The 12,313-nt window shown below is 43.4% G+C and overlaps 2 protein-coding genes across 2 annotated transcripts; both read left to right on the top strand.

Moving 5' to 3' along the window:
- Positions 1-1,556: 1,556 nt before the first annotated feature.
- On the top strand, positions 1,557-3,653 carry LOC134101303 (uncharacterized). The gene is made up of 4 exons (XM_062554904.1): positions 1,557-1,635; positions 2,143-2,671; positions 2,819-2,923; positions 3,117-3,653. Exons 2-4 carry the CDS (start codon positions 2,363-2,365, stop codon positions 3,624-3,626), a joined length of 924 nt encoding a protein of 307 aa, XP_062410888.1. The 5' UTR covers positions 1,557-1,635; positions 2,143-2,362; the 3' UTR covers positions 3,627-3,653.
- A 1,435-nt stretch (positions 3,654-5,088) lies between these two features.
- Positions 5,089-12,267, top strand: fbxw2 (F-box and WD repeat domain containing 2). The gene is made up of 7 exons (XM_062553523.1): positions 5,089-5,621; positions 6,449-6,958; positions 7,250-7,444; positions 8,670-8,803; positions 8,952-9,038; positions 9,972-10,141; positions 10,465-12,267. The coding sequence occupies exons 2-7, from the start codon at positions 6,469-6,471 to the stop codon at positions 10,751-10,753; spliced, it is 1,365 nt and encodes a 454-aa protein (XP_062409507.1). The 5' UTR covers positions 5,089-5,621; positions 6,449-6,468; the 3' UTR covers positions 10,754-12,267.
- Positions 12,268-12,313: the final 46 nt, after the last annotated feature.

Genomic DNA, 12,313 nt, shown 5'->3' with positions numbered 1-12,313 from the left:
AATCAAATAAGTCACTCAGTTAATTATATATAATAATAATAATAACTAAAGCATGGTATGGCTAAATTTAAGGACAATAGCAAAATAAATTTCAAATTCTATCAAAATAAATTTCAAATTCTTTCTATCTCTATCTAGAACAAAAATCCAGTTTGAACATCTTTCAGCTTTTCTTTTTAAACTTCAAAATTACAATTTCACAACTAAGATGGATCTCTCTATGTTTCAACGAGATGCAATATTTATTAGGCCTAGGGGAGAGCCGGGTCGATTGAAACGCGGGACGAAAGTAACACAGCGATTTCCTCGAAAACCATGCACATCTGAAATGTCATATGTCGTCAGTTTGTTCAACACACAAGACTTGCCAACCACGGGAAATCTCGTGCCATGACGTCATCGAATTCCAAGGTTATCCCCGCAAACCTGTTTTTGACACCGGCAAGTAAAATCTTATGTGCGGTAATTTTTTTGTGATCACAACTCGTGTTTATTGTTTCATGCAATGATCACATGACCATACGAGAGATGAATCATTACTTAAACATGTCTGAAAGTGTTAAATGTCAGCATTTTGAGGTTTAGAAGCAAAATATGTTTAAGTGTTAGTTAGCACTGTCGGGACGATTGAAACAGTTGTTTCAATCGTCCCGAACTATCAATGCAAAAAAAAATAAAATGTTTCAAAATAAAAGAGGAAGATCAATTGTGAATCCCTCAACAAGGCTTACAACGGGAAATAAGTAAATTAGATGGAAATGTAGTCATCAGCATGGTATAAAATGAAGAAATGTGAGTTTAATCGAAACGCGTATCTCGACATTGACGCACATGGAAAAATAAATTTTTTGACCTACTTATATTTTGAAGAATCAGGTGAAATTTTAGCCATGACAAGTACAGAAGTATGTTGTTAGGTATGTTTCATAAAAACTAGAGTAAAGTGAATGGTTTCTGTTTACAATATGCTGTTTCATTCGTCCCGCACATGTGTTTCAATTGACCCGACTGGGTGGGTCAATTGAAACAAATGACAACTTACGTTCAAAGTTAAAAAACAACGCGATCACTCAAGGTGTATATGAAATTACACTGGTAACTAAGAGAGGACACATGTGAGTTGTTGATCATATGACAACATTATTTGTATCCCTTTCACCTGTTTTGAAAAAGACGTTAAACTGAAAAGTGTTTCAATTGACCCTGCTCTCCCCTACACACTCGTGGGGAGAATAAAGCACAGCAAATGACCCCTATCGTGAACCGCCCCATGCAGTTATGAAAAGACGATAACGCCGCGCGAGGACTACGACGCAACATCTGCCAGCATTCCTGAATCCTGGGGTTTTCTTTCTTTCTTTCTTTTTTTTATCGAACACTAGCTCTAGGCTTGGCAAATATTCTATCTCTGGTCTACTGTTAGGCCGGTCTATGCTTGTAGCGGGCAACACCAGTCGGCAGAATCCTGAAGAAATGACACAGTCAAACATTCGAAATAACTTGTGGCTACTAGGCAACATCAAAGATCATAGAGCGCTACGCGCCGCTCTAGAATCGTTGGGCAACGCGGACAAATAATATTCTCCAGGGGTTAGACACTTTGGCCTTGTCCATGGCCTTGCGGCTGATTCAGAGGTGAGTAAGCTTCTCAACGCTATCATGCAGGCTAGCAAGTCAATAGGTCATGATTGACAAAGTTCTGGTTGCCTTCGCGGATGCTATGGTTCTGGTTGACATACATAGCCTAAGCGAGAGAGGAGTTGGCCTACAGCAGAAGCGCAACCATGCCCTGCCAACATAAGATGCAATTCCAACGAATGCAGCCAGTTTGAAAGTAATTGTTTTCCGTCAAGCGATGTTCAACACTACCCTATATATAAAAAAAACACATTTTAAATTATATTAACACTCAGAAGGAAGAGGCAGTCACCCTGCAATATCAAGTATTTTATCATTTGACAGATAAAGCTACAGCTATAGCCTAGCTTATTGATGAAAAATACAACAGTAAAGAATGTTTCAATTTGAGCCTGAACCAAATAGGTTGAACTAGGCCTACCCACCTGATGAAATAGCCACATAAGTGATCCAAGTGCATAGTGAGTCTAAACACTATCACTTCATTGTCATCACTGATTGTAGGAAGGAACAAGGAAGGTGCTGCCCAGGAAGCATTTGAAGTGGAACAATTTTGTCATTCAAAATCTAAAATTGATCAAGCACTTGGGAGGATGCAGACTTTCTGGAGGAAGAGACAGGTGAAATCACAGTAACGAAGTCCCTCAGAACCATTAACCAATCTGACACTGCCAGACCACAGTGCAGGATCGAGTGCTCGCCAGAGGACTTCACTGACAGAGAGATGAAGATCAACAATGACGAGCGCTCAACAGAAGTAAATCAGGAGCACTTGACAATTGGCCATCAGGAGATCGAGCAGCGTTTCAACGCTCTTAAACAAAAAGAGATGCAACTACGGTGTCAGTTGATAGACAGAAATGAAGACATTGAAAGGGAGAAGATACTTCTGGAAAGGGATAGGGTGCATGAGAGAATGGATTGGGACAGGTGTATGCAAGAGAGAGAAGCTGTTTTGGTATCTACAATCATATCTGCAATGAGGAAGCGAGAAACGGTGATGGAGGAGCTGAGAAATCAAGTATTGATAGAGGTGAGACATTTCTTCAGGATTTTATTCATTTTTTTGTTCAGGGGTTATTTTATAATCACCATAAATGGCAAAGTGTTGCCTGCACTGTGCTGTCACATTCATAACTTCATGTGTAAATCTATTATGCATTCACGTCTCAATCTTCAGAGCGCCAGCAACACGAAACCTATGGAAGGAGCAGTCAAGAATTGCTGTGGGACACGCAGAAAGTGGTGGAGTTTTCGAAGATTTGAGACCTATTTTCCTCGTCGGGTAGTTTGATTTTTAAATGTCATTTCAGTTTAATTTCATTTAGTTCATTTGTTGCTGATAAGACTATAGGCCTATAGTTTTCACTGTTCCTTCAGTCACATCATGTTGTTGGCCAAAAAGGATGCAATATAAAATATTGTAAGTAAATGTGCTCGATATTCACAAGCTTTGTTTATATCTTTTCCACCCTCAGTGTTCTTCCACAAGCAGATCTTCTAAAAACAAGTGTGAGTGTGGCAGACACACCAATAACAAAGGACAGACGTCAGCAGCTGCTAACCAAGGAGCGATGCTTCAGGTTAGCCCAGCAGGAGAGGTCATCCCGCCCCAACGTTCAGATCCAAACAATGGTGAGGGCCATACAGACAGCACCGCAGAGTTAATCAGACGGAAAGAACTGGAAAAGATTGCCATACTGGAGAAGAGGGTTCGAGAGGCTGAAATGAAAAGGCAGGCAAAAGCAGGACGGAAGGCTAAAAAGACAGAGAAGAAATGGAGGAAGAAAGAGATGAGTAGGCCTAGCCCTGCTCAGAGGGAAGATAGTGTGAAAGACGTCACATTGAGGGAGCATGTGGAACAGAATGAACTGAAGATAGCTGAGCAGGAGAAACAGAAAGGACTTGGCATCCTGCACTGGATGGGTTTGAACCGGAACACCCACAAAAAAAGAACCAAATTGAACAAGACTGTAACCAGCCCATGAGCCTTAGTCTACATGATTGCATGATGTTGCTTCCTTAAAATCAATATAAAACACATGAACATCAGCATTGCTTTGACTCGTTTTTATTGTGTGTAAATTCAAATCCAACCAATGTAGATATCCATGGAAGGCTAAGGACCCCCCACCATGAATTTCATTATCCAATTAAAGGTACTCTAAGCAATGTTAATGTGATTTCTAAGCTAAAACATTGCAAACATCACCGAAGCCGCCTGTACCCTGAATACACTGTAAAAAAAAAAAAAAAACATGGTCTCTGTGGACAGTCCAGGTTCCAAAAACGCCAACGAATACAACTTGGCCCAACCTGGACCATGAAAACACAACAAACTGTTCGAGCCAATCACCGATGAGATGCGCGTTTAGTTAGCTCTCCGTTTTGTTTGAGCGTCAACAGAAGTGATGTTACCCAACATCGCTTAGAGTGCCTTTAAATGATCGGCTTTTTTATGTTAAAATTATTTACGACACCTTTTTCAATATTTAGGAATTGTGTGTTTGATCAGCCGTGTGTGGTCATTACTAAAAGTTTTTCTGTTTCGGTCTTCATGGATTCTTAAATAGGCTATATTTGTCAAATTAGGCTATCCATCCAATCACATAATCATTTTACTAAATTACTCCTTTAAAACTGGATGACAAACACAGGTGGAGACTCATAAATGCACATCTGGCAACCCAAGGACACACCTCATGACATGTTACAGGCAATTTCCTTTTTATAACTTCCTGCCAGTGATCACTATGAAGACTGCAGCAATAGCAGTTTCCTCTCTTTTTCTTTCCAAAGAACATACCCATGTCAAGTTAAATGTTTATTTCTCATATTTTATGCATATTCTAGTATAGTAATTCGCCTTATTAAAACAAAGAGTGGGCCTACATAATTAGATAGGCTAATGTGTGCTCAGGGCCTAATAAACAATCACAACCATGAAGGCTAATAAATGTCTTCCTAATTCTTGTAAAAAAAAAAAAAAAAAAGACAAACCAAAAAGACATGGTTTCTGTTGTAAGCACTCAGAAACATTTTTATTTTGTAGTAGGTCCAAACAAATCTTTTCCCTTTCCTCCTCAAACCCGACATGCCTACATGGTAGCACTGTCGAATAAATAAAAAAAGGTCTACAAGAAAATAAGCGCAGCCTGCATCGTGGAGTTACAGACGGCTACAGAAGTTTTAAAAGGCTAATTACGTTTCCAAATTGAGATGCTAATAATTTATGATAAACAATGAATTCCTTCCAAACAGAATTGAAAAGTAATCTACAGTTAATTGTTTAGGCTCAACACAATTAGGCTCATCTAACCTATTTGCCAAACAATACACGCTGAGTCTTGACCGATATTGCACATCCTGAAAAGCAGCATCTTTTATTTTGAAACACTAACCACTACAGTTGGGTGTGTTGTTTGCCTTCACTGTACTAGTGGACTTGCGACGGTGGCTTACAATAACAGTTTAGCTAGCAAGAGTATCAACTCTAACAAATTAAGTATGAAAACGACTTACTTGGAGATTTGAAATAATATTACACTACAGCACGAAGAAACAAATGTAGAACACTCGGCGATGCTTGCTGTGTTTTAGTTGCATCTCTTAATATAGAGGTGGTTTTCATAAATCATTATGTCTACAAACTAGACAGCTAGCTAGCTTACACCAGCACAAGCTAGTTTGACGGAGTGTGAGCTAGTTGGTCTAGGAAGCTACCCAACAAAAACGAGTTGACAACTGAGAGGTCTGAACGCGTTTTACTGTCATTGAACAATAATTTAATATGGTATTCAGATAACCTGAGTCCTACACCATTAAGGAAAGACTACGATTTTTCAAATGCACGGCTTTTTATCGTTGAAGCTAACATCATTTCGCTAATATTCTCGTCGGTTTTGCCTAGCTAGCTAGCTAACTAGCTCTCTGTTAGCTAGCTAGCATAACGTCCACAACTGATACCCGTTCTCCTGGAAATGGTGAGTAACGCTCGACATTCACATCCATGCATACTTCATACCTGTTTATAACATCTCAATTCTGCAACCATAAGATGGCACTAACTGAAATGTATTGTACTGCATCAGTGCAAGATACTTACTAGGTTAAACATTAACCAATAAACTGATGTACATCTCGATGAACTCATCATTACAGAAGGTAATGTTAGCTAGCTATCTTTGAAACTTGCTAGCTATTCGCATTCCATCGTTTGCGCGAGGCTAGCAAGACCACTTGTGACTTCTTGGAGGTCCGGCCTTGAACGTATTGCTAATGCCGCTAACTTACCGGCCGGTGTAGGCATTGGATAACGTTATCTAGGTTTTGGAATAAGAGTGGCACGTAATGTCCGTGGTTATTGTCAGCTTGCTTTAGTCTAGTGTCTGTTACAGTTCGTTATGGATCACATGGGATCATTAATGTGGACAATAACTCACACTGTACGTGTAAGTGTACAATGTTTCAGATTTAGTTAGCTTTGGCAGCCTTTAAAGATGCATGCTACCTCAGTTTTCATAAGTCATTCTTCTCCTTAGACCAGTGCCTATTTTACTGAAGGGCTATGTGTCCGGCCTACCTATCGTGATTGCATAGGCTGCTCCTCACTACTGACGATAGGTGTTTCAGTTTAATCTTCATGTCAGAGAGAACTGAGAACTAACTGACCACTCTTGACATAGGTGATGATGCACAGCATCCTTGGAATCTTTACATATTTGAAGAGTGTGAATCTATGTCAAGCAAAATGCTGGCCCAGGCCCAAATAGGGCGTCTGAAGATGAGATCTCATGTTCATCCTCTACAGGTAGACGCTCTGATGTGCTCATGGAGAAGGCGGCCTTTGAGGGGTGGCTGGAATCAGTCTCCGCCGCCTACCTCACGCTGAGCGACCAGCAGAGGAATCAGTCGCTGGACCGCCTCATCTCCCTGAGCGGCGCCACTCAGCTCCGCCACCTGTCCAATGGGCTGGAGACGCTGCTGAAGAGGGACTTCCTGCGCCTGCTGCCCCTGGAGCTGGCCTTCTACCTGCTGCGCTGGCTGGACCCCCAGACGCTGCTCACCTGCTGCCTGGTGTGCAAGCAGTGGAACAAGGTGATCAGCGCCTGCACGGAGGTGTGGCAGGGCGTGTGCCTCGACCTGGGCTGGCGCATCGACGACTCCATCCAGGACGCGCAGCACTGGAAGCGCATCTACCTGAAGGCCAAGCTGCGCATGAGGCAGCTGCAGGAGGAGGATGCCTTTGAGACGTCCTCGCTCATCGGACACAGTGCAAGAGTCTACGCCCTCTACTACAAAGATGGTCTCCTTTGCACAGGTAGGAGCAACACCACAAAAACGGCTGTTTTAATCATGGTTTTGGATAAGTTGTACTTTATGAATGCACAGCTATATGATGCAAATGGGTACTTAGTTACTTATGTTACTGCCTCTTTAGTACATCTGTACAATGTACATTTTATTTTTTGTTGTGGATTGTTTGTGTAATTGACTGCATTAATGCTGAGTGACGCACATTCTTTTGGAAGCTTGTATGTGTAGTGACTGTTTGCCTGGTGGTGCTTCAGGGACGGTGCTCCTTACCAGAATGTGTTACGATCTGCCGCAGGCTCAGATGACCTCTCTGCAAAGCTCTGGGACGTCCGCACTGGGCAGTGCATTTATGGGATCCAGACCCACACCTGCGCCACGGTCAAGTTTGACGAGCAGAAGCTGGTGACCGGATCGTTTGACAACACCATTGCGTGCTGGGAGTGGAGCACGGGTGCCAAAATTCAGCAGTTTCGAGGGCACACGGGGGCAGGTGGGTGCTCATCCCGCCGCGTGTTTAGTCTCCGCTACAGAAACGCACGAAAACATTTGCAGAGGCAGTGAAGTCAGACTCCAGCTTTATTTAGACTTCAGCTTACTGTGTTTAGATGATGAGATCTGTGTTGAGATCAATGTTCAAGCACCTTTTCAGTGCGACTGCAGCTAATCCTATTTCAAGCTAGATTGCCACTCAGTGGAGCGCATACATAACCTCCGCCAAAGCCTCAACAGTGACCTTTAATGCTGTATCTTGCAAGTGAAAGTAAAGCTAATGCTGTTTTACAACATTCTTGAAAGCAAAGCTACATTTGTGTATGCACTTGTATGTGGGATGCACTTGTAATGCCTTCTTCTTTGGCCCACGTTACACATTTCCACCGGCTCCATTGATAATTGGGCTTATGTTTTTTGTGTAATCCTGATTACAAACCAGAGATATTAGCTTTTGAACTGCTGCCTCCACTGAGAATCCCTCTGACCATGTGCGACCTGATGACCTTTCCCCACAGGTCTGCAGCATGTGGAATTGACCTTTGACCTTTCTGAGTTTCCATCGCTTTTCTGCTGCAGCTTTTTTTAACATGTTCAAATTATACTAGTGTGGTTATAGTAGTCTTTCGTGTTGTCTTTTGATAAAAGTTTTATGCAACTGCTGCTAAAGCCCTCTCCTGTAGATTTCAGGCTTAAGGTTTAACATACCACTACTAATCTTGCTTACTAGTTTACCCCCAGATCTTTAAAGTGTGTCAGTTACCAGGCAGAGTACTCAAACCACATTCATTGCTCCACAGTAGGATGCAGATGATACATTTTATCAGGCTTTTATTTGAAAGTAATGAGTGAAATCATGTCCTGGGTTACAAAAACAGTTTTAGTTTTGTTTTAATTGTGGAGAACATTGATTTCAGTTGCCTGCTGAACACATTTTCTCAGGAGGGCAGCTGTTATGTTTGAGTGAGAGAGCCACCGACTCCCTCCTGACAGGAGTGGAAGAGGTGAGAAGTCCTGCTGTGGGAGACGTGAGCGAGTGGTGAAAGAAGCCTGCTGATGGTCCGTTCTCTCTCCCTCTCTGCTCCCCTTTCCCCCCCATTTCCTATTTTCTCTCTCCATTCATCCCCACTTCTCCCCTTCTCTCCCTGTCCCTGATATCTCCTCTCTCCTGTCACCCCTGTTGCTCTCGCCTCGTCCTCTCCCCTATCTGTCTCGGACTCTGACAGTGTTCAGTGTGGACTACAACGACGAGCTCGATACCCTGGTGAGTGGCTCGGCCGATTTCTCCGTGAAGGTGTGGGCGCTCTCAGCAGGGGCCTGTCTGAATACATTCACTGGGCACACAGAGTGGGTCACCAAGGTAGGCACACCTTACCTGACATCTCCCATCTTTTGCCATACTTTAAAATGCCATGAGAATGCTTGTGAATGTATTCAGTTGTTGGATGGCTAGTTTCCTGAATGTGACTAAGCACGTTTGTGTTGTGTATGTTTCCCTCCTCCCTTAGGTTCTGCTTCAGAGGTGCGAAGTGGAGTCCATTATGCACAGTCCAGGAGATTACATCCTACTGAGCGCTGATAAGTACGAGATCAAGGTATTTGTACATGTTTTTTTACTTGTCAGCGGACCATACATTTCGTGTTTTGGTATGCAATCTAGCCACAAGGGGGCTCTAGTGGCTTGTTTAAAGTGTCTGGAGGCTCAACAGTGTTTCCAGATTGAGGAGCAGGGCTTGGGTTGAGTGGGTCTGCTACAATGGTATTATTATGACCATGGCAGTGCTAGCGCAGTGGGGTCAGATAGATTTTTTTTAGTTTTACGTTTTCTTTGATCCATGGAAAAGTGGAGCACATGACACTTGGTGGGCATGTAGTACCACTAGGTCGAAAATGGTGGTACTCAAGTTTCACACACACACACACACACACACACACACAGTCAGTGCACACGCTATGCAGTCATGCAAATGCGCACACAGACTCATACACACATGCACGCATACATGGGTAAACTAAACACAAATACACACACTGGCACACTATGGTAAAAATCTAATCTTGACATACCAGATGCAGCATGTAATATGCCACATAAGGTTGTGATCTTGTATAGAAAATGCGGATTGTGGCTTTAGAATAAAAAAAAATTAAAAATTGGAACGTTTTGTAAAACGTACTTTTAGAAGAATTAGTTTCAGCAATCATTGAGCAACCAAAAGGAGAGCATGTTAGATTTCTGATTTACAATGAGCCACAGAAGTAGGGGTATGGAGAAAAGTTGAGAAGCATGCGTTATTTTCTTTTTTCCTTTACTATGCGGTGATCACATGATGGACTGCTATGCAGTACATCTAGATTGTGTTGGAGGTGGAAATTATAGTAAATAGACATTCAACTCCTCTGTTGACTCCCATTGATGCCTTTGATCTTTTTTGCAAGGGGGTATCTCAATTGAGCTTAGTGTCTGTGTGTGGACATGTCATCTTAAACACCAAATAAGAGCGTTAAACAGTGCTGCCCTCCCTCAGGTCTGGCCCATCGGCAGGGAGATCAACTGCGAGTGCTTGAGGACCCTGTCCGTGTCCGAGGACAGGAGCGTGTGCCTGCAGCCGCGGCTGCAGTTCGACGGCCGCTACATCATCTGCAGCTCGGACCTGGGCGTCTACCAGTGGGACTTCTCCAGCTTTGACATCATCAGGTAACCCCTGGAGCCCGTCGCCACGACTGCAAGCCATGGCAGCCGCCTTGGCAGGGTCTTAGTTCGCTAGCGAGTAGCTTTTCTTGGCATGAGTGTTGGCATGGGCAGAGCAAGCGGTGTGGTTAAATTGAAGGATTAAATCGTGTCCTCTGTGTGTTCTTTTCACTTTACTGATGTAAAACCAAATGTAGATGGCTTGCTTTTTAAATACCAAGCTCAGGCCGCAACCTGCTGCAGTCCATCACATGTCTTAGCGCTAACGCCAAGTTTCCGATGTGTGTCTTTTCTCTCCCGATCTGTGTGTGTCCCGCCGCGGTGCTCAGGGTTATCAAGACACAGGACTTCACCAACCTCTCCCTGCTGAGCTTCGGCGAGGTGTTCGCCCTGCTGTTCGACCACAGCTACCTGTACGTGATGGACCTGAGGACTGAGTCCGTCACGGGCCGCTGGCCACTGCCGGCCTACCGCAAGTCCAAACGGGGCTCCAGCTTCCTGCCGGGCACCACCGCCTGGCTCAACGGACTGGACGGGCAGAATGACTCAGGCCTGGTGTTTGCCACCAGCATGCCCGACCATAGCATTCACCTGGTGCTGTGGAAGGAGAATGGATAGAGGGCGCTGCATGGAGCCTGGCAGTGACCGGAGCCAGCCCAAGGGTGCTCTTTGACTTCAAACTAAACAAACAAACAAACAAACAATCGAGAAAACAGCCAACTTAGATATTGCATGGACCAAAGTCTTGTTTTTGGGGGTTTATTTTTTATTATAATTAATTATTTTTGCTTTTAGGTTCTACAACCTTTTGACACACTTGCAGTTTCATACACACACACACACACATGCTCGCACAAACAGACACACACACACACACACACACACACACACACACACACACACACACACACACACACACACACACATGCATTCTGCTTTTAGATAGTGTGAGTAGAGCGGACTGGAACACAAGCTCTGTCAGCACAAGCTGGGTGGTGTGATGTGGGCACAGGATGTGGTCGGCGGCTGAGGGCAGCAGTAGTGCTAGCTGTGCTGTCTAACCCCTGGCCCTCGGCCCCCGCCGCACCGCGTCCTTCTCAAGGGAATAAACTTGACATGAGGAAGGCCCCGAAGCCCCATCACCTTCGGCCCCTGGAGTTTGTGCCAGCTGTGGATTCACAGTACAGGAAGCCATCGCCATAATCACCTCATTACGCCACGTGTTTTGACTCGTAATACTACTGGTGAGCAAATCCTGGAGGAGATGTTGCCTTAAAGTACCACATTTCTTTCTTTTTTTGTGGCTAAATGTCCTTTTTCAACAGTTTCAGATCGATCCATTCATTCATTCATGACAGCACAGGTCTAAAAACTTCACATTCGAACCAGTTAACCACCACACACTGTTCTAAACGTCAAGCATGGATCAATAAAAGTCCTCTGGGTCGGACAACATTTAGCTGTTCCTATTCTTCCTTTCAGTCCTTGTGAAGTAATCCTCAATTTTTTTTCTTTTGTTTTTTTAAGCATACTCTCAGAAAGCCACTGTGTGCATCTTCACCAATGTATGGGGGTTTCTTAACATTTCTGGGTTGTTTTGAGAATGACATTTCCTGTAGTCTTGTGCCTTTCTTACGTACATAAACACACTTACTTTTCAAACATCTGAGCCATTTTAGTGAAGGTGCAATAATAATACATGATGTCCGTGAGCATCGGCAGGAGGCATACTCGTAAACCTGCTCTTTATCTTAACAGCTTTAGAGACTTCTCACACAAGTCATATTACTGAACCTGTGTACACTACTATGTGTAGTCTTTTTTAAAAAAATAATAATTTTAAAGTATTGTGAGCAAACTACCACTACCTAAGCTCTGCACAATTGGTTTAAGAACCAGACGCACTGGCCTGGGCAGTTGGGTTATATGGCTGAGGCTTTTTGTTCTGACATCCCTTCTCCCCTCTATGTACCAGTAATTGGTAAGAAGTTTATCAGATCAGGTTAATTAGTGAAAGTTACGGCAGGTTTGAGGTCATGCCTGTGACATACACACATATTGTACGTAACAAGTCTTCCACAAGAGTGGATAAGAAATGCAGGCATTAAACTGCTTAAACTGAAGAAAAAAAATGCATGTCATGAATATACAGAATACTGTATGTGCATCTAGGGGGGT

Source organism: Sardina pilchardus, chromosome 14, assembly GCF_963854185.1.
Source record: "Sardina pilchardus chromosome 14, fSarPil1.1, whole genome shotgun sequence".
Taxonomy (NCBI): Eukaryota; Metazoa; Chordata; class Actinopteri; order Clupeiformes; family Clupeidae; genus Sardina; species Sardina pilchardus.
This window is presented reverse-complemented; position numbering and strand designations above follow the sequence as displayed.